General features: G+C 51.8%; 2 protein-coding genes across 2 annotated transcripts; one reads left to right on the forward strand and one right to left on the reverse strand.

Moving 5' to 3' along the window:
- Positions 1-179: 179 nt before the first annotated feature.
- Positions 180-5,988, reverse strand: TLCD2 (TLC domain containing 2). Its single transcript, XM_030462647.1, has 5 exons — positions 5,742-5,988; positions 5,210-5,292; positions 4,308-4,390; positions 2,257-3,162; positions 180-880 (listed from the first exon to the last, which is right to left on the reverse strand). Exons 1-4 carry the CDS (start codon positions 5,921-5,923, stop codon positions 2,785-2,787), a joined length of 726 nt encoding a protein of 241 aa, XP_030318507.1. The 5' UTR covers positions 5,924-5,988; the 3' UTR covers positions 180-880; positions 2,257-2,784.
- A 6,499-nt stretch (positions 5,989-12,487) lies between these two features.
- On the forward strand, positions 12,488-19,448 carry LOC103529648 (apoptosis-inducing factor 3-like). The gene is made up of 18 exons (XM_030462255.1): positions 12,488-12,549; positions 12,703-12,812; positions 12,899-13,008; positions 13,453-13,497; positions 13,579-13,660; positions 13,790-13,902; positions 14,379-14,465; positions 15,315-15,406; positions 15,634-15,764; positions 16,322-16,437; positions 16,865-16,936; positions 17,273-17,336; positions 17,810-17,886; positions 17,968-18,085; positions 18,221-18,319; positions 18,726-18,801; positions 19,142-19,246; positions 19,375-19,448. The coding sequence occupies exons 1-18, from the start codon at positions 12,488-12,490 to the stop codon at positions 19,415-19,417; spliced, it is 1,602 nt and encodes a 533-aa protein (XP_030318115.1). The 3' UTR covers positions 19,418-19,448.
- The last annotated feature ends 1,722 nt before the right edge of the window (positions 19,449-21,170 follow it).

Raw genomic sequence — 21,170 nt, forward strand, 5'->3', positions numbered from 1 at the left:
CCCCAGCGGCACTCTGTGTGCTCCCAGAACCCTGAGAATCGAGGCCCAGGGACTCAACACATGACCACTGACCACCCTTCCTCTTGCCATGGGGATGGGGTAAGGCAGGGGCTCCCTGTGATAAGGCTAAAAGAAGCCCTCTGTTAATATGCTTCCAGCTTTATTCTTCTGTAGCTTGAATCCCTTGAAACATTGACAAGGTCAGGGTGGAACGCTGTGTGCCCCGATGGCCGTGAAGATTTGAGGCAGCGAGCAAGCAAAACTACACAAAATGCTTTTAACAGCACTTGGCAGGAGCATCACCAGTGGAAGAGTCCTGAAGTGAACTCTGCCTTGGAATGAGAAGTGGGCACTTAACCAAAAGACCACCCTCAACCCCCATGAATGTGAAGTTTCTTGTTATGTAACGTTAGCGTTATGCAAATGTAGTAGATAGGAGGGATTTAATGTGATGCATGAGGCCACGTACACCAGTGATGTAAGCTTCAAATATGGGAAGTTTTGTGAGCAACAGCACACTTGATTTGGGAGATATTCCTCCAGAGGGGGATTCTGTGCCAAATCAAATCAAATCAAATGATAACTCCTCCCTAAATGTAGTCTCTGTGTTTCAGGAGCTAACTTAAACCAGGAATACCTGGGGGGGCCTAGGAGGGAGAAGGGGTTGGCTCACATCTGATGAGAGGCTCCAAACCCAGGCTTCCCAGGCACTCAGCCCCTCATGCCTGAGGTACACAACGTCCATGTGATAGAAGGAATGTGGTAACACAATCCAGGCCTTGAGAACAGTCCCTGGCGTGGGCAGCGGCTGGGAAACAGCCTTGCTGAGCAGAGCCTGTGCTGAGGGCAGGGATCGGCAAAGCAGCTCCTGGAAAATTGACTGTAAACAGAGCAAAACGAAAAGGAAAGCTCTGGCTGGGAACTGGAGGTACCTAAGCACCACTTGAGGTGGCAAACCCAAACACAGAGTAGGTACCTCCAGCACCTGCAAGCTTCCTGGTGCTCTCCACAAATAGAAACATAAGCAGCTTTGGCCTCGAGTCATCCCCAGCCTCCCCCTGCCCACGCACATCCCTCCTCTTTCCCTGTCCAGCCAGAAATGTGTCTGCTCCCTTCTTTTCCTCCTCAAAACAAGTGCCACCCACTCCCAGCGGCACGGTGCTCCCGCCTGTCCCCTGGCTTTCCAAACCAAATGACAGATTTTTGACTAAAAGGTTGTTTGCAACACAGCCTGGCAGATCCAGTGGGTTTCTCAGAACCAGCACACATAACCCCCAGTGGGATGATTGTAGGGAACAGCTCAGTGTGTGGAGAAAAAGAAATCTGGGCTGGAAAAAATACAAATCCCTTCTGATTCCCTGTCCCATGAAGCTCTTGGGGATGGGCAAAGTGAACCACAAGGTTTTTGCTCCACACTGGTGTCTGGTATTGGGACTGCAGGAGCAAAGGCAGGTGCTGGGAGCTCTTCCTGCAGCCCACACCTTTTACAGCCAGCACCTTCCTGACCCTGCAGGATGGGTGCAGGGGGCTAAAGGCAGAGCCACAGCAGCAGCTGGCACCCTCCTGCCATCGTGTAGCCTCATAGCTCCTGGCTCCAAGGAAGTCATAGCCTCCCCTAGCCTGGGAGATTGGGAAAGCGTTGGCAGGAACCAGAGAGCCCTTCCTCTCCCTCCACAGAAAATAAAGGAGGGGGGGAGGGAAACAGAAGAAGTAGGTTATGCAGTGTATTTTTTTGGGATGATCTTCAAGGTCTTTTCCAATCAAAATTATTCCATGAATCTTAATCCACAGCAGGGGGATGTAAGATAAGAAGCGGTGACTCTCTTGGAGTGGGCTGGGATGCCACTTCACTTTTTCCCTCTAAACTCCTTCCTCTCCAGCAGTTTCATTTGCAGCCATTTATTAAAAGCTCGTGTTAGTGAGAGCTCTTGCTGCTGGTAGGAACATTACACTGGGCTCTGCAGCAAGACTTGTCATTCCTAACAGATGCCTGAACCTGGCTCATCTAAACTCCTTGTCTGTGGGAAGCAACCATCACACAGCGTCACACAGCAACTCACACTCTCCTGTGCTCATTTATGGGCACTTAATAAACAGCTGGGAGCAAAACAACAAGGAAAAAGCTCCAGTTGCCAGAAGGCCGCAGCCCAGCCCTGAGCTGCAGCACTCACTGCCTGGTGCTGTGCCCCCAACCTGCACCCCACAGCAGGCAGCATCCCACCCAACCAGGTCTCAGCCTCTCCCTCCATCACCCACCTGGGACAATCTCCTTGGGGAGGACTCATAAGTGCAAGATTTGGCTTTTTACCAGCCCTGGCCTTGAGGGTGGAGCCCTGGAGCCTCTCTTGCCTGGAGGTGCTCCCATAGGAAGTGCCACAGAGAACGCAGGGCTGTGCACAGTGGCCCCATGGCCAAGAGGCTGTAGCACCAAAGGGGTTAGAAGCACAGTGTGGTGTCTGGATGGCCAGAGGAGCAGTGGGGAAACAGAGCTCTTCTGCTGCCTTCTCATCTCAGTGGTGCCCCAGGGAGCTGCAAGAGCTGTTGGAGCTTCTCTGCACAGCTCCCAGTTGTCCAACCACATCATCCAGTGCCTGGTCCACGAGGACCTTCTCTGCCATGCAGGGTCCAGGATCCGTTGCCACAAAAAAAAAGCCTGGATGCTCTGTTAGTGCAGACCCTCCATGTCAGGTACCAATACAGCCACGTTCCCTCTCTGCTGTGCTTTACTGTCCTCCTCCATGAGCTTGGGGCTGCTCATCCCCCAAGCCCTGTGGGGAAGGGAACTTATTGCTCCTTGTCCCGCTGCACATCCCGGCTGGACTTGCAGAAGTCACTACGCAGCAGGCGGTAGAAGAGGATGATGTTCATGGGGGTCATGATTGCCATGCCCACCGTGCCCACGGTGTAAGTTGCTGGGGGCACGTTCTCCCGATTGAGGAAAAGCCATCGGGACATCCAGGCCAGCGTGGCGATGCGGAACACCACGTAGGTGCCCAGGTTGATGATGCTGTTGAGGCGGTAGCAGGTGGTGTGCACCAGGTTGGCCATGAGGAGGATCTGCCGCAGGTGGAGGAAGATGGAGTTAATCTCCACCAGTAAAGCCACGAGGGCAAACCCCACGTACTGATGGAGAAGAACTGAGATGCCAAAGCAAACGATCACCTGGGAAGGAGAGAGAAGAGAGGCTGAGGTCTCTGGCAGCTGCTCCCAGCTGCTGCAAGCCGGAGCTCTTCATGCTTGGACACAGCATGGAGCAGAGGTGGAAATTATTATGAGGCCAGTGCCAAACCACTGGTCATCACCCTTCCCATATCTCTGCAGCATCAAATCCATCAGATAAAGCCTCCCAACCATTGCATGGAACTGGAGCAGCTTTTGTTTTGGTTTGGTTTTTGTTGGTGTTTTTTTTGTTTGTTTGCTTGTTTGTTTTTTCCAGTGGGAGGAGAGGGAAATGAATGGAGTTTATAAACTCCTTGTTGGCAGAGGAGACAGAGCAGCCTGACCTAACCCTGCTTTTGTGGCCTGGGGAAGGCAGCTGGTTGTGGCCCAGCAGGTTTTTCCACACACAGTGAATGGTTTAACAAGAGAGACGTGTAGCCCAGGGCTAGGGTTGCTGCTGGCTCAGGGATTCTCCCCAGAACAGGCACGATGCTGTAGGGATTATGTGGCTTTGGTCCATCAGAGAACCCCGCGGGACACCCCGAGAGTGGCATGAGGCACCCAGGGGGCTGCTGGATGATGACGGTGCTGCCAGGGGCAGAATGGGCACAATTATTGCCCCACACCCTCCCTCTAGCACACTCAGTCCTTTCTTCAGTTTATACCATTAATACTGTTCTGTTTAAGAGCCATAATGCTGTATTGGCTCTTTAATGAGATTATCTGCTCCCCACTCACTAAGTCACTGTCTTGGCCTGAATTAGCTCTATTGTGGAGATGACCTTTTGACTCACTGGGCTCTGCAAAACAGCAGGTCTGACCATCACCTCCCCCACCCCATCACCAGCAAGTCCCAGTTCTGTCCCCCTCCTCTCTCCTCAGGGACAGCTGACCCCCTGTGCCTCCTCTGTACCCTGCAGTGTCTCTGTGCTCTGCCACCCCCCTGCCCTGCAGCATCCACAACACTCCAGTATCCAGACAGCAAAGGGAAACCCACACTGGGCACAGCCAGCAGCAGAGGGCACCCCCCACCCCATGACTTTGAGCCAGATGAGAGGAAAGCATCCCAAGGATGTCCCCCCAGCCCCAGCCTCCCCAGTTGCCCAAATGCCAGGGTCTGTCCCTCAGAGACCAGCTGGTGCACTCACCACAGAGTGATGGAAGAGCAGCTCCCAGGATTGGTGAAGTTTCTGATTGCACAACATATCCACAAAGTCTTCAAGGAAATAACCTGGGATCAGAGAGGCTATGAGCAAAGAAGGAGGGGCAGGAAGGGCTGTGCCAAGGGACCCCCCCACTCCAGCTCTGCAGCAAACCGGGCTGGACAGCTCCTCCAGGGAAGTGATGGCCACAGCTCAGCCCAAGCCCTGGGTAGGTGGATGGTGAGTGGCACAGAGTAGGATCACACACAGGAGAAGGGAATTGGTGTGGTTTGGGTCCCTCCTGTGACTGCTCTGCAAGAGGTGCTCCTAAGGAGAGGCACTAACTAGCTTAGATCATTCCTGAAGCAGGCTGAGAGCAAAAGCAGCTCATGGATTCTCACCCTGTTACTGTCCCAGAATGAGACCATTTCAGCATGGAGCCCTTAGCTGTAGGATTCGTTGCCACCAAACCAACCCCATGTTGTCATCTTAGATACTCAAACCTCTTTGCTGAGCTGCAGCCATGCCAGGAAGCCTGTTAGCATTGACCACAGAACTGGAGAGAGATCCACAAGAAGGTGGAGGTGGCCTCCACACCAGCAAGTTTAGCTCAAGGCTATGGGGAATATGTACCCCATATTGTGGGTACTTTTTGGATACCCCAAGCCCTGGCTGCCCCATGAGGACGGTGGCAGGCAGCCCGGTGCCCAGTACCTCCTGGCTGTGGTGCCGTGGGACAGAAAGGAGCCACTGTCCTTTGCCAAGAATAGGGCAATTGTCTGGGGTGCCTGAGACATCGCTGCCCACAACGTGGCTCAAGGGGCTGGTGTCAGGCACTGAGAGGTGCCTGAAGACCCTCCCGGGGGGGGGGGGGTGTGAACAGGGAGCAGCCCACTCCCTCCCCTCACCTACAGACACGGCGACCAGGCTGTGTGCCCCGGGGGGGTGTGTGCCCACCAAGTCCTCGGACAACTCAGGGTGGAGGCAGAATCTATGGAGAAGAGCGGCTGTGAGTGCCAGACACTGCTTTTGGTCCCCCAATTCCCTTCTAGTGCCCTTGGTACCCACCCAGTGCTCCTCACCCTCCCTTCCCAAAAGTACTCCTCATCCTCGTCTTGGCCACCGCTGTCCTGAAGTCTCCCTGTCCCTGGCAGCCACAGTACTGATCTGTCCTTCGGTCCCCCTGTGCCCCTTGGTCCCTCCTCCATCCTTCAGTACCCCCCAGTTTCGAAGTCCACACCCTCCCCAATGCTCCCCAGGGTCCCGCAACACCCCGCATCCCCCTCTGGGCCCCCCCAGTGGGCTCAACCTCGGTGCCCCCCTGGCCTCAGGTTCCCATCGGGTCTCTCGACGCCCCCATTCTCCTCTCCCTTCCGAAGTCCGGTTCTCTCCCCTGGTACCAGGTGCCCTTCGGGGCTCCTCGATACTGGGGCCGCTCACCCGGCCAGGGCCCCGCCACCGCTGAGCACGCTGTGCGCCAGCGACGTCCAGATGTTGCGCCACTTCCAGCGGTTGCGCCGGGCCGAAGGCGGGGGTGGTACCAGCCGCTCCAGTCCTCGGTTCAGCAGGCGGAAAGCGGCGAAGGAACCGGCCACCACCAGTAGCCCCGGGCTGAAAGCCATGGGCAACCACCAGCCCGCAGCCTCCCCTCGCCTCCCATGGGCACCGGCAGCGCTGCTCGACGGCTCCGCCTCGTTCGGACCTGGGACCCAACCAGCCACCGCCCCGGGCACCGACACCGCCCCAAGCCCCGTCAACGGCACTGCCCAGGGCACCGGCACCGCCCCGAGCACCGCCCGGGACACCGGCACCGCCCAGGACACGGGCACCGCCCCGAGCCCTGCCACCACCCGGAGAGAAAGACTGGCACCGCCCGGGGCACCGACACCACTCCGAGCACCGGCACCTCCCCTGCGGGGTTGCGCGGCCTCGGAGGACGGGAAGCACCGAGTGTCGTTCTCCCAGGGAAGGGCCCCGTTGCTGGCGCTGAGATTTCGCGCATCCCCCCCGGAAGGTCTGCGCTTCCCTCGGGACAGGACTCGAGGAGAAGGGGAACTGGACCGGAGCACCCGTCTGTTGTGGGGTGTCCCATCACTGTGATGGAGCTGGGGGCAACTTCTTCGTCCCCTTGAGGTTCCTCCTCCACCTGAGTGACAGCAAGTGGCTGAACGCCTCACCTTGAAGGTGCTGGTGGGTCTTCAGCCCACAGCACCCCTGGGGTGCCAGGCAAGCATCACTGTGGTGCTGTGCTGGAGAGCCGTGCCTCACCCTGGGTGAGGACTCACATCAACACACACCACTCCCTCTGACTGCAGACTAAGCAAGAAGGTCAAAATCCAAATAATAAAAAAATGCCCTGCCCATCAGGTTGTCCTCCACCTCCCTGTGTCTTGTCTGGTCTCAAGAGGAGCTCCCTGGTGCTGGGGATACTCCAGCTCTGCTGTCCCTAGTTTGTGGGAATTCAGGATCCCATAGTCACAATTTCTTTAGTTCCACCCTACAACTATGCTGCTTTTCCAGTTTCCCAGGATTTGTTGCTTTTTGATGTCTCCCCCAGAAGCTGCACAGACCTGGCCGCTCCTCTGCAAACAGGATGAGTCACTGTGTCCTCACTGATTAATGTCAAACACTGCCTCTCATTTGAGGTATTTATTTTGGATGAAAACTCCTTCACTGAAACAGAAAGTTGTGGGGTGATGGACACTAAAACATCAACAAGTGACATGATGGGAGGGACGCTGAGGAGGGGAACTATTCAATCAGATCTAAAGGAGAGGGATGAAATAGTCCCAACTGACAGAAAAGAATCTGTTTCTGCTGCAGAAATTTGCTTAAGAGCTGGACAAGACAAAGTAATTTCGTAACAGTTATGTAGTGGGGAGAAACTGCCTGAAGCGATCAGCAGATGTAACTGCTTGGGGGATTATAAGTAATCTCATGAATTAGGAATTGAGGGATCACATAAACTAATCTGTTACTGAGAAGGCCAAATGCGAAGACATTTCTGGCTAGCAGAAGATATCCCAAGAAAAGGGAAACATGCTGGGCTGCTCAGGGCACTGAGGAGGAAAATAATTGAACAATTAATTGCAGTATAGAATTGCAGAGAGCTGATCTCCTAATGAGAAACCTTCTGCAGTATTTTAGCCTCAGAAATCATATGGTGACACCCCTGCCCTCTACCTACCTGCAGCTAAAGTCCCAGACCATGATGTGCCTGCCAGCCCGGCCCCATCTGTCCCAGGGACTCCTCTCTTTGTGGTATTTTTCTTCTAATTTGACCAGACTAGAGGAGAGGAATAGTTAAAATATTTCCAGGCACTGAAGTGCTTTTACCTACCACTTCCATATGGGAGGAATGTAAACCATGATTAATTGAGCCTCTGTTTCAGGGGCTTTGATCCCACTGCTAGAGCACAAGCAGCAATTACATGCATATTACTTTTTTAATACCTTTAGCCCAGATTTTACTTAATTTTACTAAGACTTGCCATCAGGCAGTGGTTTCTTACAAGCTTTTTTTCCCCACACTTTTCTCCCTTCCTCTGCAGTGATAGCATACAACAGGGCTGGTTTCAGAACTCCAGACTTCTTAGCCCAGTCACAAAACAAGTCCCTTGACACCAGATCACGTCAAATATTCAGCCACATCCCACTGGCTCCGTGGCCAGGCTTATCCATAATGAAATCGTGCACAAGAGCAGGGACAGGAGCTCTCGCACACAGCTGCCACAAGAGGTCCCTGCACGCTCGCTGGAGAGAGCTGCCTGATCCCATGGGACTCTCCATTCACACCTTATTTGGAGATACTGCCTTTTTCACCCAGATTTCGAGAAGTTTTCCAACAGTCCCCAGACGGCCCCGTTTTCTGCAGGGAGGCAGCTCAGCCTGGTGATGGGTCGCTGCCTTTCCCTCCTCCCAGCAAGGCAAGGGGACTTTTGCCGGACATCAGCAAGGATGTGCCAAAGTCTACCCCATAACACCGTGGAGACCACAGCTAATCCCATAGCTGGGGCTCTACAGCTGAGCTGCAAGTCGAGGTTACAGCAGTTTTTTTCAATAGCTGGACAGTGGCTTTTTTCTCCCTCTCACAGGCTGGATGTTCTCTGCAGCTCATCTGGGACAGATAACTCGTTTTCCACAATATAGGGCCACCAGTTTGCTGATAATCCCCCCTACAAATTTGTTCAGCTAAACTCTGCCTCCTCTCAGATGCTTCCTGCTTCTCCTGGATGGAGTTTTGGGCATTGCAAGTCACCCCACAATGAGATGTGCTTGCTCAGCTGCACCATCCCTTACACAAAGAGAAGCCTGCTCTGCTCACAAACACTGCCTGGGGCTTACCATACCTCCCGACACACCATGCTCCTTCTGGTGAAAGTGATGCTCCTGTTTTTGGAAAGTCTCACTCCTTTAATCTGCTTCTCTCCAGGCAGGGAGGGGCATAAATCCCATCTGCTTGTCTAATGCCAGACCTCACATTATTTAGGCTCACACCTAAAATAATTGCAGGTGTCCAATATCTCAAAACAAATCAAGCAGCTTAGCTTCCAAACTTTAATTAGCCATCATCTTCCTTCCTATCTGAAGTGTATCTATTTGCTAGGCCATAGGTAGTCAGATCATCTAGAAATGCTCTACATATTCATATTTTCATCCAGAAAGTCTGTAACTCCACACACTTCTGAAAGGATCTACCATTGCCAGATGTAAATGCTTAGGAAGAAAACGTGGCAGAGCACCCAGAATTTCTCTTAACCCTATAAGCAAATTAATTCCCACTAAATATTTCCTTTTTCATGTCTTCTTCCCTTGTGGGATAATCATTCTTCTCCCTGTTTAGTACACCATTCCCAAGCTTAAGTAATTTTTCATGAATATGTATATGCTCTATGGCTACATCATGATGTTTTTATGACCACATTATTTTTTTGCCATTCAGACACGTTCAGAATGAGTCCTGCAAGGTGGAAGCACATCTCAGCCCTGCACCCACTCCTTGCAGCATCACACACTGAGGAGCCCACTTGATTCCTCCAGCATTATGAATATAAGCACAGGAACTTCCTCACTGCATCTCCTGCTGCTGCCAGCTCTGCAACTCAGAACAGGTTAGGTTCCCTCCTGAATTCTCTTGTTATTAATATCACAAACCAAGCTGTTCTGAGAGCAGTGTCCCATTAATCATTTTAGCTCTGCTGCAGTTTTCACCTCGCTTCCTCTTCCTGCACCTGAGCAGTCTTCAATAACATCCTTAATAACATTAACCATTAAGTGATTAATGCTCAGTTAAAATCAGCCAGTTTACTAGGACAGGGAAGAAGCTGACCTGAGTGAGCTGGGGGCAAGTAAAGGTGGTACAGGGATGCATCCACACTATGGGATGAAAAGGTGTGCTACGTTGGGTGGTGGCAGCAGGGACTTGAAGGAATGGGAATTAACCCCTTGAATCTTTGCTTTTCTGAAGTGCTGACAACTCTGGGGAGACAGCAGAAGTGAAGATATCTAATAAAATACAAGGTCATCTCAGTGGTTTGTGAGAGCCAGCACCAACACATACAGTAGATCTGGTCAGAGGTGTCTGATGCCTACCTGAGCTCTGCTTGAGTTTGAGAGCACCAATTCCTTTTGCTCTCTTCCTTCCTATGTGTTATCCTGCCATGTGTTGCAAGCAAAGTTCTTAACCACTTGGGGTTGCCTAACAAAGGTACTTGCAGAGCATTTTCCCAAAAATCTGCTTCCAAAACTATCCCACTGTCTGAATCCCCCGAGGACATATTGTGTGTCCGAGGTACTGGCTCTCAGACAGACAGCAACGCAGCATCCCTGCATCTGACCCAAACCTTCCCTCTTCAATCCACTGCCCTTTTCAACTTTCTATCCTTTGCCATCATCTCTGCCCCCATCAGAGGGAGCATTTTGTTTTGTCTTTATCCCTTTGCATTTTATAAAAGCCCTTCCCAAGGCACTCAGTCACATCCATTGACATCCATCAACATCCCAGTTAGCTTCTCAGCCCCGCAATGTGAAAAACACAGAGGATTGAGTTCCACACCTTCGTACCTGCACTTTGCTGGTGCTCTGCAGCTTTCATCTGTACGCAAACAACGTTTTTCACTGATTTCTGCTGAGTCAAGAGAAAGCATCCACGAGAGCTGCTGCTTCTCCACATGGGAACATGCTTCTGGGGAAAAGTTACAGAGAGTTTTCACAGAGATGTTTGGTAGCCAAATTGCTCCACATTCAGGCTCCTGGCCAGGAAGGCAGAGCCCAAATCTGCTTGTTGGCTCTGTGAGAAAATACCTCACACCTGTGCCCATCATGGGCGTGCATTGCCCGTGGGCTAAAATCACTCCTTGCACAGGAGTGCCCAGATACCCAGCTCTGAAAGGTGTGCTCATGGCTTGTGGTGGGTCTGACAAAACAAGCTGTTTTCCAAATAATTCATCTTGCGCTTAATGAGCATCCCTGTGCTTCACTTCTCCAGGCCATGCCTACTGGAGGACTTTTATCCATCCCTTCTGCCCCATGCTGGATTTGGAAGTGTGCTGTACTGTAGAAAGCAGGTCCCTACGAAGCTCCAGTTCTGTGAGGGGGATGACAGCAGCACACTGCTAGTAACTTCCCCCCCCTCTAATTTTTGAGCCGTATTTTAAGGTTGTGAAACATACTGACTGTGAAACAGAGATAAGAACTGGAGTAGACACAAACAGTGTAGGCGTTACTCCTGGTTTTTTTTCTGCAGCTCCCACTCTGTTGCAAAAATAGTACAGCAAGGAGCACACTGCTCTGTTCCATCCTCCAAGGACCAAAGGATGGTGGGACCACATGCCTGGTCATCACGGGGCTGAACCAGGAGGAAAGCTGGGATGTAAGGCACACACAGAGGTGCTGAACTCCTCACGTTCCTTAAATCAAGAGATCTTACAGAAGAGATCAAATTAAATCATAGAATGGTTTGGGTTGGAAGGGACCTTAACCATCATCTAGTCCAAATCCCCTGCTGTGGGAAAGGGACAATAATTTTAAACAATTTAAAATGTTATAGAAATATATTTAAATTAGTGACATCATTGAAAAGAGCTGCAAAACCACACTGCACTTAGCTAGGCCACTTTCCATCCAGCAAAGGGGAAATGGGAAGCTGCAGCAGGCTATCCCTCAGTTTCAGTTTCTCATTGCACATGTTGCACCTGGTCTTTAGACCACACCTGCTCCATAATTCCTGTGTGCCCTTAATTATTTTGCAATTTTAAACCCCAGCAGAATACACCTAATTAGGTGCAGACCAGTTGCATCACCCAGCCGTGGGCTGGTGGCAGTGAGAGCATAAGACACAAGGGAGTCACCTCAGTGGAGAAGACACTCACAGACAGCAGTGGTGGTGGCTTCCAGACTCTGAGGACCAGGTGAGTACCCACCAATGCTCCTCCTGAGGGACCCTGGAGTGGGGCAGGGGAACAGTAGGGATCTGCAAGAGAAAGTCACCAAAATTCTGCCTCAAACAGATCTCCTCTGCTCCATTTCTTGCTTTTTTTTTTGTATCCAAATGAAGAGGAAGATTTCTAATTAGCCTCTTAGCTGACTGCTGGGGCAGGGACGATGCTAAGAACCAAGGGGTTTGGTTCTTTTCTAACCCAGGAGGCAGTTTGGGCAGGGATTACCTTTTTCCTGGCAATTAGAGTGAATAATGCCTCTGCACAAAGGTTGGACAGGTTTTGGAGAGGCTGAAGCAGCTTTTCATTTGGGGAAGCTGCAGGCTACAGCAGTGTCACCTCATAATAAATAGTTTTATTTATTTACAATTGCTTTTAATCATATTTGCTTGCTCACCCTGTGCTGCTGTTGAGTTTAACAGGGCATGGGGCTGGAAACAAAAAAAGTGGGTTAAGCCAGAAGATAAAAGGGCAGGGGAATGGCCTCTGGGTTTGGAGACAAAGCTGGAAAAGGGGGAAAATAGGTGTTTTCTGCCAGTTGTGGATTCTTGTTCATGGGACTGGGAGTTCAGGACCCAATGAGCAGGCAGCACCAGTCATTCCCAGCTGGGGCAGTGGTGACCCTACATTTTGGAGTGGGATTTTGCACCGAGGGCACAGGAGAGGATGATCAGCAGAGGGGCACAAAACCAGCGCTGACAGCAGCATCCATGGCAGCCAACCCTCCCCTCTGCTCCTCTGCAGGACACCATGGATGATGATGACACCATCACCGCCGAGGTCTGCGAGGAGGCTGATGTTGGGGATGGAGAGTGAGTACCTGGTGAGGGGGGAAAGCCGAGGCTCGGCCCGACTACCATGAGGCCTGCAGCAGGAGGGGCGGCACTGCCATGGCGCCAGCCGCCATGTTGTTGTTGGAGGCAGCAGTGCCCGGGGCAGCCATCTCTCCTTCACCCCTCTCACAGGCTCCGTGAAGTGATGGTGGCCGGCTACCCGGTGCTTCTGGTGAGGAACAAGAATGAGTTCAGGGCCCTGGGCAGCAGGTGCCCCCACTATGGTGCCCCGCTCAGCAAAGGTGAGCCTGGGGCTGGGCAGGGGGCAGAGGCTATGACGGGGAGAGCGGCTCTGACTGCGCGGCTGTCGGGGGCTTCTCTCATGCAGGAGTCTTGAAAGGGGAGAGGTTGCGCTGCCCCTGGCACGGTGCCTGTTTTAACATCAAAACTGGAGACATTGAGGAATACCCTTCTCTGGACTGTCTCCCCTGCTTCAAGGTGATTTCTTTTCCTTCTCCTGGCTTGGGCTGTGTCCCCAATTGCACTCGTGTTCATTTGCTCTCACAAGCTCTGTGTTCCTGACACCAACTAAAACAACCTTGCCCTGGCACAGCTCCATGGTTCAGGTCACAAGGAACTACACAGGGGATGATTTCTTGGGATCATTTAACTTCCTGCCCTAAAGCCCCTTTTGACCAGAGGTGATGCTGTACATCTTGGTATCCCCCCCAGCCAGCACCGTTCTTTAGGAAAAGGGAAAAAAAAAAAAAAAGATATTTACTCCTCTTCCTGAGTGCTTTTGAGTTGAGGAGGACGGCTCAGGAACTCCTCATTATCACTTCACATCCAAGATCCCTACAAGTCACCCTTGGTATATCAGACATATGGCCCTCTGGATCAGAACCTCTCAGAACCAACATGCACCAACCTTTCCCCCTTCAGGTAACAGTGGAAGATGGAAAGGTGTTTGTTACAGCGAAAAAGAAGGTACTGAGCTTACCTGATGTCCCTAAGCACAAGTAGCAGCTTGGGCTAGGTATGATTTCAGCATTTCTCGTTTTCTTCTAGGATCTTGCAAGCAGCAAGAGGATGAAGACCACAAGCAAGCGATGCCCTCTCAACCGGGACACAGTGCTGCTTCTAGGGGGAGGTCAGTGGTCTGTACTGTGCCTTTCCTACACATACTGTGAGCTGCTACTGTCTTCTCCAGGGAGGATTTGCCTTCTTCCTCCCACTCTGTAGTGATGTGTAAGAGGGCTGAGGTGAACATCTTTTGTAGGTGTGGCTGCTCTTGTGTGTGCAGAGACGCTTCGCCAGGAGGGCTTTACTGGCAGGATCATCATGGCCACCAAGGAGAAACATGTTCCATATGACAAGTCCAAACTGAGCAAGGTTTGTATGTGAGCAAGGTTTGTATGTGAGCAAGGCAGGACTGTGCCTGGGTACCACCTGTGAATTTAGGGACATAGCCCATGCTCAGGACCAGGCTGAGCAATTGAGAGACACATTCTGGCAAAGCAGGAAGAGTGCCGAGGCACCCACAAAGAAAAGGGGTGTAATTCTCTGCTAACATCTTCCTTCTTCCTACCAGAAAGGCTTTGATCAGAGTCTACCATAAGCAAATGGTTTTATCCCCTTTCACCATAAGCAAATGGTTTTATCCCCTTTCACCAAATTCTTCCCACTAGAGTCTACATTTAAAGTGTTTTTCTGAGGAGAGACAAGATTATGGGGGTGGGGCAGCAGAGGGAGCTGTGATTTACTAATGCAATATTTGCCCCTTATGCAAACTTACTTCCTGGTATACACTGCAAGAACATTGCTGGCTGTGAGAAGTGCTTTATTTCATATTTCTGTCTTGTGTCCAGGAAATGAACTTGAAAGCTGAGGATGTCTACTTGAGGAAACCTGAATTCCTTGATGCTCGCGACATAGAGTTCTGGACAGAGAAAGAGGTACAAGAGCAGCTGAGCTCAGTCCTCAGTGGGTGGTCCTGTCCCTGCCATTGGATGGGATGCTCACACCTGCAATCAGAGCACTATATTTATAGCAATTAAGGCTATTCCTAAGTACACACATTATCTTCCCAGACAGCATCCAAAACCAGTGTTAGGGACAGTGTGCATGCCTTGGTGTGTAACACTGATCTGCGCTACCTGTGGGCAGATGTGTCCACCACAAGTGAATAGGGTGACCCTTGAAACTAACCTTCTGCACACCCCTAAAGGGAACCAAGATTTGGGTGCTGTCATACTAACTGCCTCTAAAGCCTTAGGAAGGGAAGAGAGGATCCCAGCATTTCTCATCTCACCTTATTGTCCAGAAACAGGGCACACACTCACAGAATCACAGGGTTGTTTGTGTTGGAAGGGACTTTAATGATTATCCAGCTTCAACCCCCATGCACAGGCAGGCACACGTCCCACTCCAAGCCTCACTCAACCTGGCCTTGAACTCTGCCAGAGATGGGGCAGCCACAGCTTCTCAGGGCAACATGCAGCACAGTCCCACAAACCTCAAAGGAAAGAATTTCTTAAGATCTAATCTGAATCTCCCCTCCTTCAGCTTGAAACAGTTCCTCCTCATCCTATCACTACAGGCCTTTGTAAGAAGTCCCTCCCCAGCTTTTCTCTAGCTCCTTTGTGGACTGGAAGGTGCTCTGAGGTCTCCCTGGAGGCTTCTCTTCTCCAGCCTGAACAAACCCAACTCTCTCAGCCTGTCTCAGGCAAGCAGGATGGATTGATGTGTCAGGACACGAGTGGACCAGAGGTGCCTGTCTGATCTTTGCCTCCTTTCTCCTGCAGGCAGTGTCAGTGGATTTCCAGAAGAAGAAAGTTCGCTTTATGGACGGGTCCTCACAGAAATACAGTCAGCTGCTCATTGCAGCCGGCAGCCAGTGAGTGCCCAAAGCATCTGTCATGGACAAAATCTTAAAAAGGACAAGATAGGTCAACACTGGGGCTTGAAGGTCTTCTAGAGGCATGCAAAAGTTGGGGGCAAGAGATGAGACTGAAGGACAGGATGAGACAATACAGCCAGGAGATGGCATGGGTTTGTGTTCCCCTCTCATTCTTTCTCTTTCATTTCTGATCATGAGATGTATCTGGATTGTCTCTTTTCCAGCTCCAACCCCCTCAAAGTCCCAGGTGAAGACCTGCAGAATGTGTACTTTCTCCACACCCCAGAAGACTCTCATAAGATCTTAGAGCTGGCAACTGGGAAGAATCTGGTGATCATAGGCGCTTCATTCATAGGTACCAGGCTGGAGTGAATATCAAGTCATCAGTGACAGCCTTGAAACCCATTTCTGCTGTGTGTGCAGATTAACCAGAGGCCCTCAGGGAAGGGATGTTTTTTCACTGCCAGGCTTGGTTCCTCCCCAGAGCCCTGTAGCTGGTGTGGGGGGGTATGAGTTACACAACATGCACTCACCCTTTCCTAGGACAGCCGTAAAACTTTGAAAGCCAGAAATAGCTTCTGGATAGGGACAAATGGAAATATGCCTTATGAGAAGGTCAGTGTCCTTCAGAGGAGCTGGACTCCCCAGAAGCACCGGGATAGTGAATGGGCAAGGCATGGAAAGGGAGCTTTCCTGCACACAAGCAGGAGCTGCTCTTTGCATTTACTAATATCCATGAGAATGAAGAAGGGAGGAAGCTAAATACCTCAGCCCAGAAATGCACAGAAGAGCAGTTAAGCACTGGCACTACATCAGATTTGTTCTCCTCACCTGGAAGGCAGAAAGGTTTCCAAGGAGGGTGCAGGTTGATGCTTGCAGCCAGCTTACCTCGGGCATGCCTTTCCCTTGCAGGAATGGAGATAGCTGCCTTCCTCTCTGACAAAGCTGGTACCATCTCAGTGGTGGAAAAAAAGGAGTTCCCTTTCCAGAATGCTCTGGGTCCTGAGGTTGGAGGTGTCGCCATGAAGGTTAGGAAAACCTGGAACTAATTTCTAGGATGAACAGCTGCTATGCAACAGCCCTGTGCTCTGCACCAGCCCAGGAAATGTGGTCCCAGCCCTGAGTCCCAACCCCACGTGCTCAGCCACCCTGCTCCCCTCCAGCTCTCTGGAACTGCTCGCACATGGCTGGTCCCAGCCTCCCTCACACACCTCCAGCTCAGCTTCATCCCCAAGCCCTGCCTCATCCTAGACCCACCTCACACACCTGTCTTGGCTGGTAAAGCAGAGCAAGGCCAGGCTTCCAGACATTGTGTGCCAGCTGGGGACACAAATGAAACCTCTCTGCAGCCTGGAGCAGCAGCTTTTTCCCTGCCTGGCTGCAGCTGTTTTTACAGCACTACAGGCTGGAAATTCCTGGCTAATATACTCAAACCAGCTTCCTCTTTCTTCTCAGATGCTGCAGAATAAAGGGGTGAAGTTTTACATGAAGACAGAACTCTGTGAGCTGAAAGGAAAGGATGGAAAGGTCAGTCACACAATTATGACCCTGAACTGCTAGTTTATAACCCAGCAAACTGAGTTATAATCCAGTGCCTGTATCTAGGCTTTTCTCTCCCAGTCTAGACACTCACATTTCTTTTCACCAAGTGCAGTTTTGGGCTCCAAGGGCACCAGTATGTGTTTGTATCTCAGGGACAGCAGCGTGATTTTCTCTTATGTTCCTGGCAACACACGTTAGTTGGACAAGGTGATCTGAACCTGGGGAAGAAAAAAAGACAGCAAAGAACGAGACAGCAGGGAGGCTGGAGGAATTAGGACAGAGTTTTTTACCCTTCGTTAGTGATTCTTGCTTCCTTCTTAGGTCACAGAGGCTCTTCTTGCCTGTGGAGAGAAACTACCTGCAGATGTGGTAGTGGCAGGAATAGGTAAGAGACTCCTGTTGGGACAGGGAGACAGCTTTGGGACTAGGGAGAACAGCCAGCGAGCCCAGAGCATCCCAGTGCACTCCCAGGACACCATTCTCTACAGTCTCTCCCCCAGCCCATTATCATCCAACCCTTCCTTTTTGGCCCAAAACGCCTGGAAGAAGTCAACAGCCCATGGGTAACACTTGGCAGGAGGAAAGGAACTTCTTACAGTCTCAGTGTGACTCTGGCATGCCTGCTGGGCTCCCTAGAGGTTACTGCTCTGTTATCAGACTATGTCTTGTTCTGGGCCCGTTTTTATTGCCCCAGATGAGCTTAGCACCAGCACAAACACTGGACACTGCTGTGAGCTGCTCTGCTCCAATCAGGTGGAGCAGGCACTGCAGACACATGCTTGCTGCAGTGCTGAGACCAAGTTTCCTCCCTGCCTTTGCAGAGCTTTGCTGCATTGGTCCTTGCTCCTCTCCCTGCAGGGGTGTTCCCCAACTCGAACTTTCTGAAGGGCACCTCCATCGCCAGAGATGAGCACGGTGCCATCCTTGTGGATTTGGTAAGTGCCAGCTGAGTATCCCTGGACCACCCCTAATCCCTTCCCTCTCATCGTTGCACTAATTGGTTTTTGCCCCCTTAGCACATGCAAACCAACATCCCAAATGTCTTCGCTGCGGGGGACGTGGTCTCCTTTCCTGTAGCTCTGCTCAACTGGGACCGGTCCAGCATCCACCATCAACAGGTGGCTGAGGCTCATGGTGAGACAGAGCTGGCAGCTCCCCTCAGAGCTGGACATCAAGGGCAGAAGGGACGGTGGCATAACAAGAAGCAAGGGGCAATTCTTAGATAAACCACAAGAAACTAAATGTATTTCCTCTGCTTTCTCATCACAGGTCACATCGCTGCCTTAAACATGCTGAAGAAAGGGAAGGAGTTGCACACTGTCCCCTTCTTCTGGACCACAATGCTTGGGAAAACCATCAGATATGCAGGTAGGAAAGGGCAGAGATATGGGGACAGACAAATGGTACCCCAGCCAATCTGCTCATCCACCAGCTGGGTCAGAAGCTTGTCAATACACACAGCAGTTGTGGAACCAAGCTGGAGCAGCTCAAGTTTTGGCCTGGCTGCCATAGTGGGTTTGTGAACCCTAGTTCTGAGCTCTGGCCCTGCAGGTTACCCAGACCTTTTGTTCTTTGCTGGTCTCCAGTGGCTTAGAGGTCACAAAGGAGGAACAACTTCCCCCTCCAAGGCTGGGGGGAGCTTGGGATCAGAATGCAGACCTGAGCGTCTGGGTCAATTCTCCTTATCCAGGGCCTGCATGCCTTCTCCTCAGCCCTGTCCCAGCCTGGCCCGCTGCTCAGCCGATTGCTGTGATGCTTTCTTTCCCTTTCACAGGCTGTGGAAAGGGATACACAGACACTGTTGTGAAGGGCAGCCTGGAGCAACAGAAGTTCCTAATCTTTTACATCAGGTGAGTGAATCTGTGGCTGGTCTATGCCCTGACATGGCAGCACCCTGGGAACAGGCAACTCCTGGCCCTTGAACCAGCAGTGAGATGGTTTCAGAGCAAAGCAAAGCAGGGCAGGGGATGATCATCAGTGAAGACACCAGGCAGGCAGGGAGCCTGGGGCACATCTCCTGTCCCTCAGCCCCACTGCTCCCAGGCTCCATGCCCAGCTCCCAGCAGTGCCAGGCAATCTGCCCTGAGCCCTCCAACATACAGCTGGCCTCCAGCCAGGGTGCCACAAGGATGCTGCCCTGCTGAGCTATGTCCACTGGAGAGAATCACATTCTTCTGCTTTCCCTCTCAGGGATGGCACCGTGACTGCAGTTGCCAGCCTGAACTGTGACCCTATGGTGTCTCTGATTGCTGAAGTTTTATACTCAGGGAAAAGAATCTCCAAAGAAGAAGCAGAGTAAGTGATACCCTGACCGAGCTGGTGGGTGGCTCTGTGCTGTATTCTCCCTACCAGTAAAGCCCACCAAGAGACGTGAAGTTGAGATGAGTTACAGCAGATCCCCCCAAGGTACCTCTCATTTGCAGGGCCTGTGACATCTGCAATACACCCTCGCTGGCAGAAACTTGAGCTTGAGCTTGATACATGTCCAGCCTTGAAGGGCACAGATCCTTGTCCTGGCACAAGAGAAATAAAATCCTGACCAAAGCCCCGGAACCCACATTTTGTGTTTGCAGACAGCCCTTGGCATGCTGGGGTGAAGCAGTGCTTTCCCCTCTCCTCCAGATGGGGACCTGCTGGGCTGGATAATAGGAGGATGCCCAACTCCTGGAGCTGAGCTGAGGATCTGACCAGGCAGAACCAGCCATAGGTTCCCAGCCCAACCAGCCCCACCCACTCCTCTTCTGCTGGCTGTTGGCAGGCAGCTTTCATTCAGCACACCGGTCACGCTGACCTTCTTGCTCTGCAAAAAGCACAATTTCCCAGCAAGGGAAGCTGTGACCAAGGCAAGCTGCTCTCCCAGCTAGGAACGAGATACTCCATGTGCAGGAACTCACATGAAATACCCTATCCCTAAGGACAGAGAGCTGCCATGCAACCTCTCAGTGAGCAGCACCTGCTGGCATCACTACAGCTGCCTTCAATATTGCATTAGCTGCCGCAGCAAATGCTTCCCACTCTGGCAGCAGCCAGCCTCCAGCAGATAAATCCCAGCCCCAGCTGGCCTCCCCTCTCCTGTGGTGTCCCTGCAAGCTGGATGCTTCTAGGAGGTGGCCAGCTGCTGCAGGACACACAGCCTGCATGCAAGAGGAAAGAGTTAGTAGATGTTTGCAAGGCAGCAGCAAGGCTGGGATTTCTACAGGAAACACTGCACTTACTCACCGGTCACATGGGGCTTTGCAGGAGGAAGGGTAAAACCCAGGAGTAGGGCAAGTCCCCACAGGAATGCTTAATTTGTCAGCCTAAAACCCCCTCTGCTTTTACAGCAGATGCAGCCTTGCAATGGCCCAAGTCCATTTGCTCAGCAGGTGAAATGCTGCAGTGCTGGTTTGGTATTAAACACAAAAACTTGCACCTTTTCCTGCATGATTTTGACCTGAAATATGGTGTTTTACATTTCCTGACCCCAGAGGCTTAGTGCTGCTGCTCAGGGCAACTCTCTGTCCCAAAACAGCTACGTCTTACCAGGGAAAGGGCTGGTTTTCAGCAGAGCAGGTTAAGTCCTTCACAGTGACAGGAGCAAGCAGCACATCTCAGCATTAATTACCCATCTGTTGAGGCATTCAAGGGTGGAGAAGCTGGTGGCCAGAGCACACAGCTCCCCTCTGTATCAAACACTGACACCACTGCAATGCACACGGGGAGCACAGCCCAGGTGCTGCCCCCCCTTCCCCTCAGGCATCCTGCACATACACCCCCACCATAACTTTTTGCCCCCTCGGTAAACTCTAGGACATGTTGGACCCCAGGTAGTTGCCAGCTGTTTTGTATGAACCTGGAGCAAGGTGGAAGAGACCAGCTCTACCTCAAGCTGGAAATGTTCACGTATGGTCTTTCCACTGAAGAGAAGGATCCCAGTTGTTTCAGAGGCCCTACTGTCTCTGGGTGACAGTGACCCCAGAGAAACTTGGCTTCTTGTAGTCATCAGCAGCTTTCTATAAGGGATGACCTCAGCACAACAGATCTGCTCGACTTCTACCTTTGAATGCACACCAGGCCACGCTCTGCACATCACCCAGTATCAGTATTTGGGAGCAACCCTGCCTTGAGCAGCCGAAGCCTGGAGAGACAAATGTAGTTGAGACTGTGCAGAGTTACTCAGCACAATTCCTCCCTGCCCACCCTCAGAGCTGGGACAAGCTGTGCTCTTCCTGGCAGGCCC

Source organism: Calypte anna, chromosome 19 (assembly GCF_003957555.1).
Source record: "Calypte anna isolate BGI_N300 chromosome 19, bCalAnn1_v1.p, whole genome shotgun sequence".
Lineage (NCBI taxonomy): Eukaryota > Metazoa > Chordata > Aves > Apodiformes > Trochilidae > Calypte > Calypte anna.

Coding starts and splice junctions, on each gene's coding strand:
- TLCD2 (XM_030462647.1), bottom strand. CDS start 5,923: ATGGCTTTCAGCCCGGGGCTACTGGTGGTGGCCGGTTCCTTCGCCGCT. Junction 5,293..5,741: donor GGTGGCGGGGCCCTGGCCGG/GTGAGCGGCCCC, acceptor TCTTCTCCATAG/ATTCTGCCTCCACCCTGAGT. Junction 4,391..5,209: donor CCTGGTCGCCGTGTCTGTAG/GTGAGGGGAGGG, acceptor CTCTGATCCCAG/GTTATTTCCTTGAAGACTTT.
- LOC103529648 (XM_030462255.1), top strand. CDS start 12,488: ATGGATGATGATGACACCATCACCGCCGAGGTCTGCGAGGAGGCTGAT. Junction 12,550..12,702: donor GCTGATGTTGGGGATGGAGA/GTGAGTACCTGG, acceptor CCCCTCTCACAG/GCTCCGTGAAGTGATGGTGG. Junction 19,247..19,374: donor ATCTCCAAAGAAGAAGCAGA/GTAAGTGATACC, acceptor TCTCATTTGCAG/GGCCTGTGACATCTGCAATA.